The 22,236-nt window shown below is 57.0% G+C and overlaps 6 protein-coding genes across 6 annotated transcripts; 1 reads left to right on the forward strand and 5 right to left on the reverse strand.

The window, feature by feature from the left end:
• Positions 1–3,336: 3,336 nt before the first annotated feature.
• Positions 3,337–6,894, forward strand: CCM_08024 (Zinc finger domain-containing protein, C2H2-type/integrase; the record flags this gene model as incomplete). The annotated part of the gene is made up of 2 exons (XM_006673163.1): positions 3,337–3,412; positions 3,557–6,894. The coding sequence occupies 2 exons, from the start codon at positions 3,337–3,339 to the stop codon at positions 6,892–6,894; spliced, it is 3,414 nt and encodes a 1,137-aa protein (XP_006673226.1).
• A 1,257-nt stretch (positions 6,895–8,151) lies between these two features.
• On the reverse strand, positions 8,152–9,374 carry CCM_08025 (L-lactate dehydrogenase A; the record flags this gene model as incomplete). Its single annotated transcript, XM_006673164.1, has 2 exons — positions 8,152–9,191; positions 9,356–9,374. The coding sequence occupies 2 exons, from the start codon at positions 9,372–9,374 to the stop codon at positions 8,152–8,154; spliced, it is 1,059 nt and encodes a 352-aa protein (XP_006673227.1).
• Positions 9,375–11,109: 1,735 nt separating this feature from the next.
• CCM_08026 (sarcosine oxidase) lies at positions 11,110–12,540 on the reverse strand (the record flags this gene model as incomplete). Its single annotated transcript, XM_006673165.1, has 3 exons — positions 11,110–11,380; positions 11,442–11,682; positions 11,739–12,540. The coding sequence occupies 3 exons, from the start codon at positions 12,538–12,540 to the stop codon at positions 11,110–11,112; spliced, it is 1,314 nt and encodes a 437-aa protein (XP_006673228.1).
• Positions 12,541–13,252: 712 nt separating this feature from the next.
• Positions 13,253–15,739, reverse strand: CCM_08027 (aminomethyl transferase; the record flags this gene model as incomplete). The annotated part of the gene is made up of 1 exon (XM_006673166.1): positions 13,253–15,739. The coding sequence occupies one exon, from the start codon at positions 15,737–15,739 to the stop codon at positions 13,253–13,255; it is 2,487 nt and encodes an 828-aa protein (XP_006673229.1).
• A 1,453-nt stretch (positions 15,740–17,192) lies between these two features.
• CCM_08028 (C6 transcription factor, putative) lies at positions 17,193–19,507 on the reverse strand (the record flags this gene model as incomplete). The annotated part of the gene is made up of 5 exons (XM_006673167.1): positions 17,193–17,717; positions 17,798–18,717; positions 18,769–19,213; positions 19,287–19,339; positions 19,390–19,507. 5 exons carry the CDS (start codon positions 19,505–19,507, stop codon positions 17,193–17,195), a joined length of 2,061 nt encoding a protein of 686 aa, XP_006673230.1.
• Positions 19,508–20,724: 1,217 nt separating this feature from the next.
• CCM_08029 (Rieske) lies at positions 20,725–22,053 on the reverse strand (the record flags this gene model as incomplete). Its single annotated transcript, XM_006673168.1, has 2 exons — positions 20,725–21,157; positions 21,221–22,053. 2 exons carry the CDS (start codon positions 22,051–22,053, stop codon positions 20,725–20,727), a joined length of 1,266 nt encoding a protein of 421 aa, XP_006673231.1.
• Between the last annotated feature and the right edge of the window lie 183 nt (positions 22,054–22,236).

The raw sequence follows: 22,236 nt of genomic DNA on the forward strand, positions 1-22,236 counted from the left end.
GCGACGCAATGAGGTTGGTGGGTAGTCGTGGCCTAGGTGCAGGAATAGACTGGAGAAGCCCGGGTTGGCACCATCGGGCGGTTCAATCAGAGCCAAGCTCCATGTCAGCACCCTTGTAATAATGTGCGCTGAGCAAAATCGATCGACTGTTTTAACCACACAGACGCTAGGCAGGGTTGATTGTTCTTTGTGTGTGAGCGAAATGTTAGCGGCTTCGTTGTTCGCCGTCTAGAATTGGGGGGCGCAATTTGGTTAGACGAGCTTGTTCAGATTGTTGCCGATCAGCTGGAGAGACAGGCCTATGTATGTACATACCTCGACTGCACGCGGGCAACGATGGCAAGATGAGACTGCGTCCTGCGTCCCTACATTTTGGTTACGGGAGTAACTGTCAGGGCTGAGGCCAGTGGGCGTGACGCTGCAAGCGCGGGCATGAGCCCGTGCAGATCCATACAGTCGTCACAATGGCGCGAACGGATGCTTTCCGGTACGATTCGCATGATTCGTAGACTTGCTGCGGTCGACATACTGTTCATCTTGGTTTCACGACGAATCACGCCGAGACAGTGGCAATTTGTTTATGGTGGGGGTGTAACTGGTGTGCGATATAGCCTGACCTTGCAGATGGTATATCCGTCCACCACCAGCGAGCGCTATGGACAACGGGGGAAGCATGATGAGGTTGGCAAGAGCAGAGCCGCGAGACTGGCACAGAGGTGAAGCGCTCCTTTGGGCTGGCAAGATAACTTGGCCGAGAAATGTGAGAAGAGAAATTCTCAGCAGCATTGAGTAACATGGCGTGTTTGCAGTAATATGCTGAGGACGATGGCTTCGGCTTTGGCAGGTGCCGGCAAAGGAACGAGCTACAAACAGGTACTCCGTACCTACTCCGTAGAGCGAGGGCAGCGCCGGCGGCAACCGAGCAAACAGCCATCTCGGGTTCACCTCGGAACGGCCTATTGCACCCTCAAAACAGCAGCGGAATTAGCAGCGTGTCAAACGGTCAAATGGTCAAATGGTCAAATGGCAGCTTGATACCTGAGACGAGGCCGTTTGCTTCTCACTACGCAAATTGTGGCACCCCTTATTACATGGCATAGTGGACAGGCAACGGCACTGGCGATTCCGCAAGTCATATCCATTCTCACTCGCTGCCCATCACTTGTCGGGCGGGCGGGTGGAGAGTTCTGAAACATTCGCTGTCCACACGGATTGATTTTGAAGGCGCAGGTAAAACTCAATCTGCAGTGGCAGGTGGGCGTAGACATGCATACAGGTGCAGATGTTGATGCCGGGGGCAGCATCAGTGGGATCAATACGGACACGATGGGCTCCTCTTCGCCTTTTTTTTTTCTGCAACCCAGATATCTTTGTTTATGCTGAAACTTGCATCCGGAAAAACATGCTTTGCTGGGTCTCTGGTATTATTCTCAGCACGAGCTAGGTAGTTACCAGCCTACGTAGATGTAGTTGGAGTCTAGACTGTCTTGCACTGTGGCCCATCTATGCAACATACCGCCGCCTATGCAAATGCGGCCAACGAAAAGAGCAAGTGTTTTGAGGCACATGTCCAGGCCAAAATAGGACTTGGGATGTGCCCACCTTGGAGGCTGACGCGGACGAATAAGCCGGGTGTGAGAAGTGAGGTGTGCCTGGTGAGATACTGAACAGGTCAAGAGATGTAGGCAAACTGGTACATCGATAACACGCCAACTGACACAGTAATATGCGTTAACAATTTGATCAGAATAGGCCAGAGTCCGTCAAGTCGGCAGCAATAAATCGCTAGAGCATTGGCAGCATGCATCATGGTTACATGGGGCCGACAGGGGCCTTGCAGAGGCTTGCAGCGAATGCAACGCTGGACGGCGGCGAGACCTGGCTTGACTTCGAGGTAGTGAGAGTAGTTCTAGGCCGGAGGTGGACGAGCCCCGTTGATGGAGAATGCAACGCGAGGCATCCAAGACGGACATGAAGCTCGAGAAATACAGAGCTGCTCATCACCAAGTTCGGCTCAACAAGCAAGCAAACTCGCCTGTGGTATCTTGCCATTTGTCCTTCAGAAACTACCGGCGTGGTGCGCCGCGCGACTGTTGGACCCGTCCGTTGGTTAACGTACCCAGCGGCCAGCACCGACTGGATCACGAGCGCCGCATCGCATTTGCTAGCCCATGCTCAAGCAAGCTCCACGTCTGCGAACCTGCAGATGCGAGCAAGCCTAGCTCCTTGTATTATTTGCAGCAAGCCCGTATTGATTCGTTCTCTCACCACTATCCACTGTGGCTCACACAGAAGCTGATTTCGGCGCCAACGGGAACAGCAGAAGAAGCGCTGCTGGCCTCGCACCGTGCTTGGACACCGATTTGCACTGTACCCACCATCGTGTCGGTACCTACGATGCAACGCCCTCGCCGTGCGAGACATGTCTGGAAGCCTTGGAAAGAAAGAAAAAATCAAGACCTGCAGGAGGCGACCATCCGCAGTCAGAAAGATCCAGCAGATCGACCAGGCTCGTTCTGTCCTTGTCTACGGCCGAAAGAACAAGATAGACGCAAATGCTGTCTGGGGTATGAGATGGCGCCAGCCACCTGTAGAAATAGCGTACTAATAGGCATATTCCCGGGGCCGTTAGCTGGCGTCCAAGCTCAAGACATATCTTGACAAGTATACGGGCACCAAAAAGGCCAGCGCAGGTACCTGGTTAGCCGGACCGGTAGGTTATCCCCCCTACAAGCCCGCCAAGGGCACACAGGGCCTATAAGTTCCACAGTGCGAGCTCGCACCGCGCCGCGCTAGGTAGCTGGCTCGCCGCCACCATCCTTCCAACATCCGCTACCAGCCCGTAGCTACGCTACCGTAAATAACCCTTTCCCTTTTTCCCTTACCTCTCTTCTTCCCACGACTTCCTTCTCTTCCCTCCCTGAGCAGCAATTGCTTCAACGTGCGGGTCCCTGCTGTTTCGAGCGAAAATTTCCCTCCTTTTTCCCTTGAAAACTCCCATCCGAGGAGCTCAGATTCCTGCTCTGCGCTTCTCGTTTGGCATGCACCTCTCGCTCCCACCACCCGCCGACCGCCGCCGCCCGTTCTCGCCTCTTATCGCCCCTCCCTAATCAGCGCTGCTCTCTGGTCCCCCCACCATCGACACATTCGCCCGTTGTCTCCCTCCAACCCTTTTCTCTGCCCCACGACAGCTCGACAGCCTCTCAACCAACAGTGCGGCTGACCGCACTCACCACGACGCCTAGCACGCCGTTGTCGCCCTCGCCTTGAACAACGCCGGGCTTGGCCATGGTCATGAACGATTCGGGAGCTAGACCTTCTCGCTCCTCCTCCATCATGACTTCGACATCGCCCGCCGCCGCTGCCGCTCCCGCTGGTACTGCGCCCGCAAAGCCCGCCGCTGACGATTCTGGTGAGAAAATCCCGCCCGCCACCTCGCGGCCTGCTGTCTTCTGCCCCTCGTTCGTGAGCCTCGGCGCCAACTCACATATTTTCCCCCAACACAGTTTATTACTTGTCAAAGTCAATAATCACTAATCTCTGCCGCAACCACCAGCTTCCACTATTACTGTCAACTCCAAGCCGGCACCGCCCACCTTTCCCGCACCAAAAACCGATAAGCCACGACCCCACGTCTGCGCGACCTGCCAACGTTCCTTCGCCCGTCTTGAGCATTTAAAGCGGCACGAGCGCTCCCACACCAAGGAAAAACCTTTCGAGTGTCCAGAGTGCCAACGATGTTTTGCTCGCCGAGATTTGCTTCTGCGGCACCAGCAGAAGCTGCATCAAACGACCACCCCCTCGGCCCGCCCACGCAACCGCCGAGAATCTGCCAGCGGCGTGACTCCCGCTCAGGCTCGACGCAAAAATAGCATAGCAGGCGCCAGCGTCGGGGCCGCCGGTCAAGGAAACAACCAGATGAGACCTCGAGCGAATACTATAAGCCATGTTGACGGCGCCGCCATGCAGATGCTGGCCAACGTCAATGCCCCCGTTGCTAGAGGCATGGGTGGCCACAATAGACACCCGTCTCTGGTAGGCCTGCCGTTGCATAATTTTGATTTTGGCGGCATGTCTCTCGCTCTCAGCCAACGCGGCATGGCCCTCAGCCTCTCCAAACTCGATACGGGCACCAATGCCGAGCTGGACCCGTCCCTGAGAACGGCACCCGCTGTTGGTCCCTTTGGTACCGAATTCGACTTTGAGAATCTGCTCTTCGGCCATGGATCCACCATTAACCCCAACGCGCTCCATTACAACGACTCGCCTCAGTCCATGAATGTCGATCAGCAGTCGCCCTTCAGCTCCTCCCTAAACGACCTGTCCACTGGTCAGCCCTTTGAGGACGGTCTCGACTGGGTTGCCGGCTTCGAGCACCAGATGACCTTTCAGAACAATGAAAACGCCATTGACGGATCGAGCCCTTCGGCAATCAGCACAACGAGCCAGAGTGGAATAAGCGATGTCATGGTGGACGGTTCCAATCACCCGGTCCCGGCAGGGTCTTCCACCATGTGGCAGCCCTCCGTCATGGGTCCGCCGCAGATGACGAACCCTTTTGCGATGGATATCAATGGGTCGGTTTTTCCCGATCTCCTAAACGGAGCACCTGTATCACCTCAGCCAGCTTCTCAAAAGATCCATGACCCCTACCTGTCCACGCCTCACTCGCAGAGTTCAATGAACCCATCCGTCGTAACGGGGCGCAACGCGCAAACCATAAGCAGCTCCCCAAGCTTCCATCACGGCCCGGACCCTACGCACCCCATCGCTGCCGGGAACCTCGGAGCCTCTCCCGTAACCACCATTACCGATGCCACCAGGACCGCCATTGTGAATATCCTTTTCAAATCCCAACCATTTGGTCGTAGACCCGCCCTCAAGACTGCGCCGCAGACTACCATTAATCAGCCCACCAAGCAGAAGCTGCCCACAACCGCGGACCTCCAGCGATACGTTACAGCCTATCTCACGCACTTCCACCCGCATCTTCCCTTTTTGCATGTGCCCACCCTCGACTTCGACATGTCCAAGCCCGGCCTCGATGACGAAGAAGGCTCCCACGGCGGCAAGGGATGTCTCGTTCTGGCCACTGCCATGATCGGCGCCCTGTACGAACGAGACCTCGAAGTCTCCAAAGAAATATTCGAGCTGTCAAAGCGAATGGTGTTTATGTTTTTGCAGGATCGCCGCCAGCAGGAAATGAGTCGCGCTAGGAGCACCCCATCCCTGAGCGGCTCACAGCCGAGTGACGACGGTTCCGACACGCCCGTCTGGCTCGTTCAGACAATGTTGTTGAATGTGTCCTACGGCCATAATGTTGTCGACAAGATTGCTACGGATATTGCCTCGATGCATATTTCGTCTTTGGTGGGTCTCGCTCAGGGTGCTCAGCTAGCGAAGCCAACACAACTTCATGTGCCCAATATTGAGGATGTGCACATGGGCAACGATCAAAACTTTGAACGCAAGAGGGAGCATCTACAAGACCATCAGTGGCTCGAGTGGAGCAGAATGGAAGGGCGTAAGCGCACCCTCTATGCCGTGTTCCTCTTGTCTAGTGTTCTGGTGACGGCATACAACCATGCGCCAGCTCTGACCAACTCTGAAATTATGATTGATTTACCCTGCGACGAAGAATTCTGGGCCACCCAAACTAGTGCCGAGTTCTTTGCCAGGGGTGGTATCCGCGGCGCTGCTCACAACACTCCGCCGTTTCGCGAGGCCCTCGCCGAGCTGCTTCACTCAAGCCAACAGGAAACCGGCGACGTAAGTATGAATACCATGTCGGCTGCCTTTGACATGGTCTCCAACCCCGGCAGGCAAAGCAACGTCAACCTGAGTCCCAGCTCTTTTGCGATGCTTCTTCTCATCTACGCTCTTCACAACTACATATGGGAGACGCGCCAGCGACACAACAACAGGGTGTGGACAAACGAAGAAACGGAGCGCATGCACCGGCACATTGAGCCGGCCCTGCGCGCCTGGCAGATGGCCTGGTCGAGCAACCCCCGCCACAGCGTAGAGCGGCCTAACCCGTATGGCCTTGGCCCGTTGCCCGCCGACTCGATTCCGCTCCTCGATTTGGCGTATGTTCGCCTGTTTGTCAACCTGTCACGCGCCAAAGAGCGGTTCTGGGAGCGCGACTGGGTAGGCATGGCCGATGAGATTGCCCGCGGCAGCCAGGTCATTGAGAATACCGCCGACGAATCGACCACGGAGCCGAGCAGCCGAGCAGAGCCCGCCGATGCCACCATGGGCGATGCCCTTGTCTCCAACTCCCCCGGTCCGCAGACGCAGGCGATTGACTTTGCCAAGTTCAACACGAGCGACGACCCCAACTCGGCCGAGCGCGTCACGTCGCGGCGCGAAAAACACCTCCGGAAGGCTTCCTTCTTCGCCGCCGACTCACTCCTGATGGCCGACCGTCTCGGCCTGTCCGTGGCGGACCTGTGGGGCGGCGAGCTGCCGCTACAAGCGGCGCTCTGCGCCTTTGACTGCCTGCAGGTGTTGGCCGAGTGGGTGGCAACGCTGCAGGACCGCGTCGGTCCGTACCTGGGCATCGTCGGCCAGGATATGATTGACTTTACGCAGATGCCCGCCATCATGATGCTCGAGGAGGACGACGTTCGGCTGCTGGAAAAGGTCCGGAGCATAATAGACTCGATTGCGTCCAAGGCCAAAGAGAAGCTGGCCGCGGCGGGCATTGACCCGAACTTTGAGCTGGTTGAACCCGGCGGTTACGTGCCCAAGCTGCTGCGTTTGTTTGGCATCATGCTCAAGAATGCGGGCGTCTGGCAGGTCTACCTGATCCTCTCGCAGTGTCTGGAGTCGCAGGCCCTGCACGCACGCAGCCGTGCTCAGCGATCCACGACGACACCTATGACGCAGTAGCGGGCTACACGTTTTGGCTGAGATGAACAAGTGATGGAGACGTTTCCCCTCTCCTCCCCGGCACGTCCGTGCAGAGAGAGTTGATAAAATCAAAAGAAAAGGAAAGAAAAAGAGATTCGAAAAAAAAAACTCGATACCCCCGGCAGAATAAGGAGAGAATGGTGGAGAGGCAGGGATAGGACGTTGGTTGAAGGCTTTGTGGAGGAACATGGACATTTGCACCCGACGGATGGCTGGACGCTTCTGGCTGTGGAATTTGGGAATATGTGGGAATGGGTTGGTGTTTATTCGATTTGCCCTAGTAGGAAATCAAGGCTATTCGCTATCTGACAAAAGTGCTTGAGTTGCGGTGTACGATGTGTAACTGTCGTGTATTGGAGGCGGCTTGATGTGACAATCCTAGTATTGAAACGCCGCTCAATAGGCATACGACCTTGATGTAGCGATGCAACGGTGCACGGGGGTTCGGAATGTGATGACTGCGCACTTTCATTTGGCTTTCTGTTCTCTTTGGAAATAATAATCGTACATGGTTTTCCAAGAGTATCATGTAAGATCAGGCCTTTACAATAGATGGAATATTTCAGGAAATGCGAGCAACTACTACGCTCGGGATAGTCTGTGTGGAAGATGTGCTGATCCTCCCGGTAGAAAAGGACGGTACAGGCCAACCTCGTTACGAAGGTGAATTCGCTTCATTTCGCGATTTTTTAACTAGTAGGCGACGGCATCGTGGCAATGACAAAGCTACGGTTGAGCATAGTGAAAGCACCAGGGTCTGGTTCGAGACTGACAATGCTACATGTGTTCATAGTGATTTTACTCCACCCTGAATATATTTCCTTTTTCAATCAAGTTTAGAAAAAATCGTTATCTGCCATTGTTACTCTTTCGATTTCCACATAATCAACGCAGCTTACGTCGCCTGTTTGCACTATTAGTAAAAAATCTTCATCACATCCACAGCTGAACACGCATCCCAATGGTAGCCTGTTATCTAGTTTTCCAATTTATTTCATTTGTTCTCGAAATGAACTGCTCAAGCGGCAGCGTCTTCATCTAGTATTCCGACTTTTCTGCCCTCGTTTCCGAAATCAAGTGCTCCAAACTCCAGCGTGACAATTACGAGTCGCTCAATAAATAGAACAATAGAGGATATATTACCATGCTAGGGGTCATTTCAAACTACCATACTCCCCCAGAAATAGGGCTCCAGGCCCCAAAGTTGATACACGAAGAAAACAAATGCATGCAATTTTATAGGCGGCTCGCAATGACGGGCTCGGGGTTTTCCGTGGCGTACGCGACCGTCTTGAGCTTGTGGATGGACTTTTCCAACGAGGCCTGCTCATCCTCGTCGAGGAGGATATCCAGCGACCTGACGATGCCGCGGCGGCCGACGATGGCGGGCTTGCTGAAGCACATGCCGTAGTCGGCGTGGTAGTGGCTCAGCGGCAGGACGTGTCGCTCGTCGAGCAGGATGGATGTGCAGATGGAGGAGATGACGGCGCCGATGCCGAACGAGGTCTCGCCCTTGACCTTGTTGAGGCGGTCGGCCTTGAAGCGGACAAACTCGGCGACCTCGTGCTTCTCGTCCAGGTCGAGCGGCAGCACCTGGTCGACGGGGATGCCGCCAATGGCCATGTTGGACCAGGCAATGGTCTGCGAGTCGCCGTGCTCGCCGACGACGTACGCGTGCACGGCGCGCGGCGCGACCTGGGCGCGCTGCGCAATCGTGTCCTTGAGGCGCGTGGTGTCGAGGATGGTGCCGCTGCCAAACACCTGGCTGGCGGGCAGGCCCGAGTACTTGACGGCGAAGTAGGTCATGATGTCGACGGGGTTGGTGACCATGACGAGGATGGCGTCGTCCTTGAACGGCGCCATCTTGTCGAAGCCGCCGCGGATCACGCCCAGGTTGCGCTGCAGCAGCGACAGCCGCGACTCGCCGGCCTTTTGGTTCGTGCCGGCGGTGAAGACGATGATGTCGCACTGGCCGCACTCCTTCCACGTGCCGGGGCGCACCCGCGGCGAGACGCCAAAGCTCGTCGAGTCGCGCAGGTCCTGCACCTGCGCGTCCTGGAAGTCCTCCTTGAGGTCCAGGATGAGCACCTCGGAGGCGATTTGGCGGTGGATGATGGAGTAGGCGACGGCGGCGCCGACCTTGCCGATGCCAATGATGGCGATTCTGGGCCCGGAGAAGTCAGACATGATGTGGGTGTGGGAGAGAGTGTATATGTGTGAGGGTGAGACGTTGACAGGAGGTGGATGATCAACGTGAAGCAAAAGTATAGAGGTGTCTGGTTGCACAGATGAAAACGCGGGGGGTTCATGGGTTGAAATAGTACGCCGGAGGAGCAGAAATCCTATTACATGAAAGATTGTGTAGGTGTCGACGCCGATATCATATCATCCGCAGCTTCGGAACGTGATATTACACACAGCCAGCGGGTCTCGTGCTTACCCGTCCAAGTCCTTGGCATTACAGGTGGGTATGATAACGCACTTTGGAGTGTCGAGGCCGGGTCACTGTCTGATTCATCGAAACGACAATCTCTTGGCGTGGAGATCCAGTGGCGTAGGGGAGCAATACGATGTTCCGCTGGTTGCCAATTTCAAACCGCAAACCGCCTCGAACTCTTCAATTCTAAACTATCTCGTCCACGTTTCACATATTTCAGTGCTCGCGTGAGCTTGAAACAAAACAACTTGTTAAAGGCAACGTGCCGGGGTACCTCTGCGGCCAAGCCCTTGCAACCGGGTCAAGGGTGTTGGCCACTCATGCAGGACGAGCGCTTCTCGCGCCATATCTTGGCTTCTCGAGTAAGGGGGGGGTTGGACTGCAGGAGAAGACGTATCAGGCCGGAATTCCATTCTTGTTCATCTCCGAACAGCAGACGCTGGGCTTACACGCCAATACAGTCAGACTTAGCACAGGGCCCCATCGCGGGCCATGCACCCCACGTCATATTGACAGACCGGTTCGTCTTGGCCCGCCCGACTATGAGGTAAGAGGGATCAGCCGGGCGAACCATGATACGCGGCATGGTGCTGTCGTCGAATCGGAAATGCTTAATTATAAGGGTAAGCTTCGATCGCTTGGCTGTTCCAAGAAAAAAAAGAACTCGCTTGCAGTGCTGGAAGCGGCGAACCGGCAACGCCCCCAATCGGCAGCCATGATTGGCCCCGGATCGACCCGGGCCTGCAGGCTTGTATCTAGTCAGAAACCGGTGATTGGCTGTACATGTTTGGTTTAGGCAAGTTTGGTTGTGCGTGCATTGTGCTGTGCAGGACCGTGAGATACCAACGGGTCAGCGGTTCAAATCACGGATTGCAAAGCCGGGGCAAAACTGGGCCGGAGAATTAGAAAAGGCGGCGCACTCATACTGCGATAACGGGCCACTTCATCTGCCGTGGTGACATTGTCCTGCCAAGCGCATGTCAGTATCCATACAGGGTCAGAGTCTGGGGTTGTGATAGTACACACTGCCAAGACAAATCTTGGCAATTGTTTATACTTGATAGTAATTTTGAGTTGATTATGCTGTCAACTTTCGTTCAGCTCGCGAGCAGTCTTAGCCTAGAACCTTCCCTGTAACTAGCATCAACCACCAAAGACACGGAGATTGATCCCCCGGGCTGCCATTAGTATTGATGTGTGCGATTCTCTCATTTCAGACTCCCCTACTGAAATACCCTCACATGCTACTTTGTTTTACCCATTCCCGCTTGCCTCAATCGTGAGCCTAGCAGAAAGGAGCCGATTCCAGCCCAGGCTCTAGGGTACGGCGCGGCGTTGGTGGCTGCACTAACACGGATCGATCTCGCAAGGTTGGGGGCGCCAGACGCAGAGTCAATGACATTTTCACTACTGCTGTTGCAACTGTGGCCAGTATTACCGGGACCTTGATTCTCTCAGGCTTACTCAGTGTGCGAATAGCTCTGACGATCAGCAAGTGCGCTCGGTCACATCACTCCAATTCAACCCGGCTAATGCAGAACCCATCGACACATGTGGCACAAAGCTCCCTGCCAGCAAGACGATACATGTGTGCGATGCTTGCTGTGTTTATTTGAGTATTGCCGCCTTTGTTGACAAAATAGATCAAGAAAAGAGACATATAAAAAATCTACGCCCTAGGCCGGTCGTATTTCCGAAACCTCATTAATTCTGTGGATAGTCCAGTACATATCCGACCACCACATCTCCCTCGAAAATCACAGCTTCGCAGCAAGGTTGTTGTCCAAGTAGTTCCTCATCTCCACGCGCGGCCAGTCCGGGTTTCTCGCCGGGTCAGGCCGCTGCCGGTCCCACGCCCACTTGGCCTGCAGCTCAGGCGACAACTCGCCCTCGAGCATCTGCACCACGTACTTGCCCAGGACCGGGAAGAACTTGTAGCCGTGGAACGAGCCGCACGTGGCCAGGTAGAGCCCCTTGGCCGCCGCGTGCGGCGAGATGATGAAGTCGGAGCTCGTGGTAAAGGCGTCCCTGGTGAATGTGTGTGTTAGCTGAGGCTCCCAGAACAGCCGCGTAAGTACAAGGGACATACCAGCAGATGCGATACTTGTCTAGCTTCCAGCTCTTGCTCGGGTCTCCGTAAAAGACGTGGCTCGCGTGGCGGATGTCGTCCTTGAGCCGCTCCGACACGATCCACTGGTTGTAGTCCTCCTGCGGCGGCGGCATCGAGATGAGCCGGCCGGGCGCAACTTCGGTCGTGTTTCGGAAGATGGTTTGCCCCCACCACTTGAGCTCACGATCGGGCGTTGGGGGGAGACTGCCGATGAAGGGTGCTACACTTGAGTGAGTACATGGAAAACAGGCGGCACTCGTTCAAAGAAAGACATACCGTAGGTGGAATACCACTGCACACCAACCGGCATCTTTTCATGCCGCGCAAAGTCGCTGTCATTGAGCGTCGTCATGCCCGTAGTGATGCCGCCCGCGACAATCCGATGCCCGGCTCGGAGCTCCGCCACGCCCGTCTCCGTGGCCGACACGTCCAGCAGCTTGGGCGTGTACGCGCCGGTGCAGACAATCGTGTGCGTTGCCGCGAGGCGCCCGCCCGCCTTTGTCACAACCCCGGTGCACTCGCCGTCCTCGCCCAGCGTGACGGCCGCGACCTCGGCGACGACGTAGCGGACGCCCCGGGCCATGGCGGCACGGGTGACGCTGCGCAGGCAGTCCCCCGCGGCGACCCAGCCGCTCGTCTTGTTGACGAGGACGTTCTTGACGCCGCTGTAGTCTGCGTTCTGGAAGACGCCGCCGTGCATCTTGCGGGCCTCGCTGACGGGCACACGGGCCAGGTCGGCCTTGCGGCCGAGGGCCTTGTAGTTGCGGATGACGTCGTCGGCGTAGTCGTCGCGCGACATCCAGAAGATGCCCGTCTCGTGGAAGTGCGGCTGCCAGAGGGGGTCCGCGCGGAAGACGTCCTGCGCCTCGAGCGCGAGCGCGCAGTACACAATGTCGTCGTAGTCGGCGCGCACCACCTTGTTCCAGTCCCACGAGGCCGCCACCCGGCTGTCGGCGTCGAACGCGTCCCGGTCAACCAGCGTCACCGAGGCATTGGGGTACTTTTTGATCAGATGCAGAGCGGTGGAAACACCGAATACGCCGGCACCGATGATTAGGTAGGAATCATGGTGTGCCATGCTGCGGGGGCGTCCGAGGATGAGACTGTTGTTCCGCGTGAAACTCGGTAGCGACCAGACAGCGGCCAAACACGACAGAAACAGAGAAATGGAGGAATGATGGCCATAAACACAGCATCGACTTTCAACAGCCTTAAATTCTATTCTCACACTTGGGTCCCCGCATGTTGCTCGCCGGTCGTCGCCGTGAAGCCGGTCACGTGGAATAGAGCGGCCGTGTTCGTGCCGGCGATATCGGTCAGTCAGGAACGGTTTCCGGCAGTGACAATTCCGGGCCAAAACCCCCACGTGGTATTTCCCCGCGGGCCTAGATAAAATAAGCGCTGTCTTGTTCGCAATCAGCGCCCGCTACCGGAAGAGGATCGGCGACAACAGGTGGAAACGTTATGCAACATGCTGCACGGTCCTGGCGATTAGAGTTGGATGGTATGTTATTATGTAAAATAGTATGGGGGCAAGGTATTTTAAGTGTCATAAAAATTAAGCGAACCAGTAAGTGTGATGAAAAATGACACCACCAGGCGGTTTCTCAGTGTCATAAAATTCATCAGCTGTAAGTGTCATAAAATAGTGAAATTAGGCAGTGTCATGAAATTATCAGCTGTAAGTACATATCATAAAATCATCAACCCAACCAGTTTAATTATAAGTGTCATAAAATTATCAAGCCAATGAAAAGTGTCATATAAATCACCCCATGCCACATCTCCATCTAGCCGCGAAGTCGAGCCATCTTCGGATCATACAGGGGTTCAGCCATCACCGTCGCCGCCACCCTGTTTCCAAAGTACTCAATCTCGACCGCGTCGCCCTCAGCCAGCTCATTCGGCAGAAACGCATACGCAATCGGCTTTCCCACCGTGTACCCAAACGCCGCACTCGTCACGTACCCAGCCGCCTTGCCCTGGACGTACACCGGCTCCCGGCCCAGGACGACCGAGCGGCCGTCGTCCACCGTCAGACAGCGCAGCCTCGTCGCGCACGTCTCCCGCGAGCGGCCGGCCAGCGCCGCCTTGCCGCGAAAGTCAGCCTTGTCCATCTTGACGGCGAACTCGAGGCCGGCCTGGAACGGGTCGTGCTCGGCGTTCATGTCCGTGCCCCAGGAGCGGAAGCCCTTTTCCAGCCGCAGCGCGTTGAACGCGACGCGGCCGCCGGCGACGAGCCCGTGCTCCTGGCCGGCGTGCCAGAGCGCATCCCACAGCCGCGCGCCGCTGTCGGCGCTCGCGTAAATCTCCCACCCCAGCTCGCCCACGTACGACAGCCGCATCGCCACCACGGGCACCCCCGCGATGCTCGCCCGCTTCAGCCGAAAGTACTTGAGCCCGTCGTTGCTGAAGTCGTCGGCGCTCACCTTGCGCATGACGTCGCGCGCCAGCGGCCCCCACAGCCCGATGCAGCAGGTGCCGCCCGTCACGTCGCGCACAAAGGCGGCGCGCTCCGGCGACTGGCTGTTCTGCAGCCGCGCCTCGCGCTGCAGGTAGGCTGTGTCGACGGGCCCGTTGACGCCGACCTGGAACAGCTCCGTGTCGATGCGCGCGACGGTGATGTCGCTCCGCACGCCGCCGGCCGCGTCGAGCAGCAGCGTGTACGTGACGGCGCCGGGCTTGCGCGACACGGCGCCCGTCGTCAGCCGCGCCAGCAGGTCCACGGCGCCGGGGCCCGTCACCTCGAGGCGCCGCAGCGGCGTCATGTCGTACATGGCGACGGCGGTGCGCGTCTTCCACGCCTCGGCGGCCGCAATGGGCGAGTAGTAGCGCGCCGACCAGGCGTCGCGCGCCACGGGCTGCCACGCGGGCGGCAGGTCCGCCAGCAGCTTCGCGTTGGCCTCGAACCAGTACGGCCGCTCCCACGCGCCGCCCTCGAGGAAGAAGGCGCCGAGCGCCTGGTGCCGGCTGTGGAACGGGCTCAGGCGCATGTTGCGCGGCGAGTCCTTGGGCTGCAGCGGGTGCAGGATGTCGTAGACTTCGACAAAGTTCTGCGACGACGTCTCTTTGACGTACTCGGGCGTCAGCTGCACCTGCTCGAAGCGGGCAATGTCGCAGCCGGCCAGGTCGATGCCGGATTTGCCGTCGGTGAGCAGCTCGGCGACGGCCTTGGCGACGCCGGCGGCGTGCGTGGCCCAGACGGCCTCGGCGACGTAAAAGTTGTCGAGGTGCGGGGCCTGGCCGACAATGGGGCCGCCGTCGGGGGTGAAGGAGAAGATGCCGTTGAAGCCGTCGGCGATCTCGGCGTCCTGCAGGAGGGGCAGCAGCGTCTTGGACAGCTGCCAGGCGTGGGCAAAGTCTTCGGGGGTAAAGTCCATGCGGGACGGCATGTGCTGCTCGTCGACGTCCTTTGGCGTGGGGCCGAGCGAGGCGGCGACGACGGGCATGGGGCGGTGGCCGTAGTAGCCGATGCCGAACTGGTCGCCGTGCTCGCGGTAGTACAGGTCCTGGTCCTGGTAGCGGAGGATGGGCAGGCCGGCGCCGTTCCGCTCCTGGTACTTGCCGGCCTGCGCGGGGATGGCCGTCGTCTTGACGTACTGGTGCGCCATGGGCAGCAGCGGCACCGACAAGCCCACCATGGCGCCGACCTCGACGCCCCAGAACCCGGCGCACGAGACGACGATATCGGCGGGGATGACGCCCTGGCCTACCATGACGCCCGTCACGCGGCCGTTCTCCTGCTTGATGCCCGTGACCGTGGTTGATCCGAGGTACCGGACGCCGACCTGCCGTGTCTGCGCGATGAGCTGCTGGACGGCCTGCGCGGCCAAGACGAGGCCGTCAGTCGGGTTGTACAGCCCGCCAAGCACCAGGGACTTGTTCAGATGGGGATACAGCTCCAGACACGTCTCAGCGTCAACAACCTTGGCGTCGATGCCCCAGGAAGCGGCCCATCCCTGCTTCCGCTTGATCTCCTCGAGACGCTCCGGCGTGGTGGCGATTTCCAGCCCCCCGACCTGGTTGAAGCAGGGCTTGCCGTCGAGCTCCAGCTTGAGCATCTTTTCCACCGTGTAGCGGGCAAAGCCCGTCATGGACTTGCACTGGTTTGTCTGGAAGACGAGTCCCGGGGCGTGTGAGGTGGAACCGCCAGGCATGTCCAGCGGACCCTGGTCGATGACTGTAATATTTTTCCATCCTCGCAGGACGAGTTCGTCGGCGAGATTGGCACCGACAATGCCTGCGCCAATGATGACGACCTGCTGGTCTTTGGACATGGTGCGTTTGGCAGCAATGGTCGCCAAGATGATTTCAAGGTTGGGCGGTGTTCACAGTAGAAAGTAGCAATTCGCCGCGACGTTTTCATGGCACGAAGCCGAGAAAACGCACATCTACTACATGGCTCTTATAGACCATGCCCAACTATTCCCTTTCGATGGCTATAATTAGATGGCAATGGTTGCGCCGTGCCGTTGCGCTCACGTGATCGGCCTGTTGTCCGTCGATTGGAATTATGCGCGCGACGGAGCTTGGACGAGGGTCCGCGGCAACAGCAGATTGGTTATCGCCCAGACTCCAGAGTCACAGGTGTGTGATGATCATCAAGAAGGCATTACGTTTATTTACTGCTAGTTAAACTCTGATATCTTTTTTCTTAAGATCCGAAGTCGTCAAGAAATCAATTCCTTGGAATAGAAGAGCAGGGCCTTATCTGTAGTGGGCTTACAGGTCTGCAGTGGCTGAAAGACGCTGGTTGAACAAGGTCGCGTCTGTCTACAAATTACCGAGCACAGCATCAAGGCTTCAACTCGAGATGGTCCTGCCATCCACTCAAGAGGACCACGTTGTTGCTTCTGAAGATCAGTTCCTCCTATAAGTGCATGACATCAACCACGCGTGATAGCGACCAAGGCCACTGCGCATTGCCCGCCACCAAGATAGTCTCAGCGCGGCCCTCGGCGGTGCAAAAGGTGAGCGACCGCGCGTACTGACCGTGGCTCGTCTCTCGCCTCCATGATGCTGGCAAGGGCTTGCATGAAAGGCTAGCCTGCGCGACCGGATGGCAGGCGCACACCTGGCGTGGATATAGAGTAGTCCAGATTGCGCCCATGGCGTGCACATGATCGCTTGGGCTGGTGGAGCCGGCATTGCAGTTCGCTGCAGCAATTGTCAAGAGGATTCCTATTCGGGAACAATTTCTCCTCTCCCCCGATGTCGGGTTTGGCGCTGCCCTCGAGGGAGGTGCGCCCTGGGCAAGCAAGCCTTGGCTTTGGCAGACTGGAAGCCGATAGGCCCCCCTCTGTTCACGATCAAGCCCGGCGGAGAGGGTGGGCAGTCAGTCCAGTTACACGTGGGCGCAGAGACGACCCGACGAGAACGGCGGCCTGAGCTTGGAGATGGGGATTGTGGGCGTTGATGGTTGATGGCGTTGCTGGCGTTGCTGGCGTTGATCTGGTGCGTGGCAAGACATTGCAAACAATATAATTGGTCGGGTTCAAAACGGTCAGGGCAGGAATTTGGGCAAATTAAATCCTAAATAAATAAATTCATAATGGGCTGTTGCAAATATACGAATCCAATACGCATAGACATGTCCATCTCTAGCTGTAGCACAACACATTCAAATCGGCTCAACAGAGAATTGTATCCGTATAGCTGTAGCACAACACAAAAGTGGCTAAGCAGAAAATTGTATAACAAGTCTGTCGATTCTACCTGTACCACAAATCCTCAAAAGTGGCTAAACAGCGAATTATTCACCTCCCCCTCCCACCATATCATGCCATTTTCATCGCCCCCCTCCGACTGCGCGTCCAGCAGGTCGATATCGCCCAGACCCGTAAACTGCGACGAGTCCTCGTACAGCCACGGCGTCGTGTTCATGGTCAGGTCGTCCGCCAGCGGCACCGGCTCCGTGTTGAGCAGCGGGTGGTGCGTCGGGTTGCCGCTCGGCGACACCGACGCCTTGTACGACGCCGTCGGCGCCTCCTGCCCGCCGTCGGCCGTGTTGATGTTGATCTCGGGCGACGTCGCCACCACAATCTCGAGCACCGAGTTCTCCTCGCTCATGTCCCGCCGGTGCGGCGCGTGCGCCAGGTCGTTGGTGAAGATGCCCGGCGAGCCCGACACGCACGTAAACTGCAAAATGTCCCACATGAGCGGCACGCTCAGGTAGATGCGCGACGGCATCCAGTCCTCCACGTCGACCGAGTCGGAGCCCGAGGCGATCCGTGCCATCTTGTCCAGATTCTTCTCCTGAAAGAGGTCCGTCTTGTTAGCCGTCGTCCATGGGAGCACGACAAAAAGAAAAAAAAAAAAAAAAAAAAAAACCTAACCAATGCTGCACAGGCAGGGGAAAACGGAATAAAGCACTTCAAAAAGCGCCGGCATTTGGCAAAGTCGGTATTGGACTTGTGCTTTAATTTCGCCGCCGCCGCGCAACAATAGTACAGATGGACCGTGGCGGCAATCGCAGCAATGTGTCCGAAGAACGGATCAATAAGCTGCACTTGCTTGTCCACGACCATGTCAATGAGCCGCACGATCCACGTCGAGTGTATGAGCGCCAGCTCCGAGGACCGGCGCCAAAACGTGTTGGGGATGGCGAGGTTGGAGTTGTGCTGCGCGCCGATAATATACAGAAACGGGTGGTTGAGCACAGTCTGGATGGCGTGATAGGTAAACTGTTCCTTGAGCCACGTCGTCCAGTATCCTCGGTTGACCTTGAGCTCCTCGACCTTTCTCTCGTAGAATTTGACCGTGTCGTAGCGATGACACATGGGGATCCGGTTCTCCGCGTCCATAAAGTCGGACAGCACCGAGCCGTACATGGAGTCGCGCCGCCACGGCTCGTTGAATATGTTCTGCGCGCAGTCGGATACGTATTTCCGCACCCGACTCCATACCCACCCGAGGTGCACGCTGGTATTCCACACGCCCGGCTCGTCCGGTGTAGGTCTCGAATGACCCAGGTCGTCTCTGGGAAGTGGCGGGGGCTTGTTTTCCGTCTCGAGGCGAGAAATGTCCCGGGACACGGAGGATGCGTACGACGGTCGCAGTATTTCTGTCGGCAGGCTGAGCAGGCCAGTCTGCTTGCCGTAGTACTGCTCCAATACCTGCAGACTCCAGAAGAGCTTGCGTTTTCGTTGTGTGTTGGGGTCCTTGTCCGAGTAGCTGGCATCCACATCGAGCATGGCCGACCGACACAGCTGAAATGCAAGGCCCAGGTGAAATTGACCCAGACTGACGTTTCCATCTGGTGCTGTGGTTAGCAACGGTACGTGTTGGAGTACTAGGGGTTCGTTACCGATGAAGGAGGAATACGCAAGCAGGCAAAGGCTCTCAATGGTCGAGACTTCGACTCTACTGCTTGCAATGCGGAGCATCACCAGTCGCTTCGCATCGCTGTTATATTTCTGAAGTCGTTCGCGCATGGGGGAGAAGCGGGCTGTTAGCGCCAATATGCTGTAGGCCAGCTCTTCCGACAGCTGGCTGTAATCACCGACATCCTCGTACTCGAAGCACCATATGGGCTGTCGGTGGCAATATTCGAAATACAGCCGGATGCCCAGGGCGACATCAGCCGGCCCGGGTCCTCCGGTGGGCGTGACTTCGATGGATGGCTGCAGCGGCGACGTGGTCTGCGCTTGGATGGTCTTGAACGTCGACTCTTGTGCCGCAGGACTCACAGAGACGGATTTCTCGGACTCGACTGCTTCGTCGATGGCTTGTTCTTGGAGTGGCGGATGGTCCTGTCTAGCCCAACAAGTCAGCTGCGGGGTTGGACATGCGGCGGCCGCGGCCGGGGGTCGAAGAATGGCGGACCTGCTGCTTAAAAGACGATCGAGCTTCTCCTCGAGATGTGCCAGCCTCTCCTCCTTTGGTTTGTTAGATGGGAGCCGCACGAGCCATGGCCTTGACCACATACTGATCGCCCAGTCCTTGTTGTGCGCACCGCGGGCGGATACGCGCACGATTGCTTTAAACGGACGCAGCTCGAGCAGGCGGGCTTTTCTCCGGGGCAGCGCGTCTTTTTTCTTCTGCATCGCGGAACATCGTTCAGGTCAGAGGTGCAACGAGACGGAGCATGGTTGAGTTCTACAAACCGGCAAGTCAAGCAAGCGTGATATGATCGTCGACGTCCGCGACCTGCAGAGGTCTCTTCTGGGGACGTCATTCTGCCCCTGGGTGATGGAGTGCGGAATGGGTTACAGTCGTGGAGGAAAGGAGTTGGATGCACAGGATTTTAAAAGAATAAAGTTGAACAATTATGTAGCAATGAATGAATCAGCAGCCTCGCTGGGTGATGTTGCAGCGCCGACAAAGAAGAACAAGCGGTGCTTCGCAATGCAGCATTGGCGTGGTCCGCAGCGGAAAGAAAAAGAAAGCCGCCACTGGTCCGTGGTAAATATATCACAACCTGTTTTCAATGGGGGAAGGAGGAGGATGCAGTGACGATGGCTTTTTGGGTTGGGTGTGTTGGGCAACAGGTCTTGGCACTAGGAACTGGAGAGATACATTACCTTCATGCTCCAAGTGATTCGTCGCAAGGCGGGGGAAGGGGGAGGGAGGAGGGGGAGGGGGGTGTGTTGCTAAAAGTCTAGAACTTCGGTCCATGAACAAGTGTAGCCTGGGATCGGAACCCCTACCTGCAGCACCGGCGGGCGCCAAGCTCCACACACTCCGGATAATGCGGGGAAGAGAACCAAGATATGATAAAAGAACCCAACTCGCAGACCCCTCGACGAGGTATCCCTGGCCGGTGGTTCGGGGGTGGAGCGCCGTCCGAAAGGCTTTGTCGTCTCAGCTGGTTCGAGGTCTCGCGGGGGTTCAGCATGTTGGGCTGCCGACCAGCCGCCGGGGCCGTTTATCGGGCGCGGCTTTCCCTTCACGTACTGGTAAGACAAACAAAATGTTAGTGGGCGGTATAGATTACGCAAAGTCTTGGACGGTGTGGCTGTGAACAAGGGCCCGTGATAGTTGAACCTGTTATCGTTGGCACGGGCCAGAGATTGTTTCCCAGGTTCAGTTGCGATGATCGGAGCCACGCGCTAACTAGTGCTGGACTGTTATCTAAATCAAGAGACGGAAAAAGATAGTGACAAGTTTCCCACATGTATTCGAACCTAAAATTATGGAAAGGGCCAACAAAGGGGGTTCAGATTACGCACATTCTAAGCTAGAAAAAGATATTGGTGGAGAAGATACTCTGTACAGTTTCATCAAATCATGGTCATTTTCAAAAACAAAAAAAAAATCCTCATTACACCTCAATCATCTGCTGCGCCGCCAGCTTGTTGGCCGTCTTGCTGTGGCAGTCGACCTTTGCGCAAAAGTCGACGTCCTTGCTGGCGCCGGCGCCACACGGCAGCGTCTGCCGCGCCGGCCAAATCTCAGCCTCGGCGCGCACCTCCTTGGCGTGGTGCTCGGTGACGGTCTCGCGGATCTTGCGCTGGAAGAAGAGCGGTCCCTTCTCCATGGTCGGGTGCATCTCGCCGTTGACAAAGACGCCGGCGCTGAGGTTCCTCTGCGCGTTGATGCACAGGTACTTGTCCTCGGACATGATGCGCTTGTACATGTCGTTGATGGTGGTAAAGGCCTCGTCGTCTGCGTTTTTGTGCCGGAACACCTCGTACTTCATCGCCGACTGGGTCGGGCCGCTGGGCACGAAGCGCTGCGTGAAGAAGAAGTTTGGCCTGCGTGGATTGGTTGGTCAGTTACGTTTGAGGTCTTGTTTGGTGTCAAGGGGAACAACTCACGTCACGTTCATCGACGCGTTGGGGAAAAAGTACGTCGGCGCCACCTTGAAGCCGCGCGCAATCTGCTCGGGCGTCGAGTTGGCATAGTGCTCGATGCACGAGTCCTTGACCTCGACCTTGTAGGCCTCGAGATCGGCGATGCTCGGAATGTCCGGGTGCGCGACCTTGCAGTGGTAGCACTCGTTGTAGTTGTCGGCCAGGATCTTCCAGTTGTACTCGCCCTCCATCTCCCACGCGTGGTCAAACTCGTAGTCGTCAAAGTTGTACTCGAGCAGCCGCTCCTGCGTGTCGACGCCGCCAAAGTCGTCGTCCCACGCAATCTCGGGCTCCGGCTTGCCGTCCATGTTGACCCAGATGAAGCCGTTGTGGTCAATGTGCACGTGGATCGGCAGCAGCCCGTTCTGCGCCTTGTCGAAATCCTCCATGTCCTGGTAGCCCGGCGCCTTGGCCAGCTTGCCGTTCATGCCGTACGACCAGCCGTGGTACTTGCACGAAAACACCTTGTTGTTGCCCTGCTCCTCGGTCACCACGGGGAACGCCCGGTGCCGGCACACGTTGTGGAAGGCGTTGATGGAGCCCGTCCGGTCCCGGCACAGCACGAACTGGAACCCGGCAATCTCGTACCGCAGCCAGTCACCCGAGTTCTTGAGACGGAGCTTGTGCGTGGTGAGGAGCCATTTTCGGGAAAAGATGGCGCGCCGCTCCAGCTCGTACATGTCGCGCGATGTATACCATGATGCTGGTAGGGCGCGGACTGTGTTCTTGTCGTTCTCTTTGGGCTGTGATGTAGAGTTGGAGCGGCCAAGGCCCAGGTAGCTTTTGAAGAGGGACATGGCTAGTGATGGGATATAAACAAGGCAGGCCAATGTGTGGTGGCTTGTATGTTATGGGAGGAGTGTGGGTGTGGGTTATGGGGAAGAAGATGCAGAGTCACCTGTCAGTGCAAGAGACAAAGGTTGATATATACATGGCTACGAATCAAATCATTATCATTTCATCCCTTTGTTCGAAACTCT

This window comes from Cordyceps militaris (assembly GCF_000225605.1).
Source record: "Cordyceps militaris CM01 unplaced genomic scaffold CCM_S00006, whole genome shotgun sequence".
NCBI classification, from domain to species: Eukaryota; Fungi; Ascomycota; class Sordariomycetes; order Hypocreales; family Cordycipitaceae; genus Cordyceps; species Cordyceps militaris.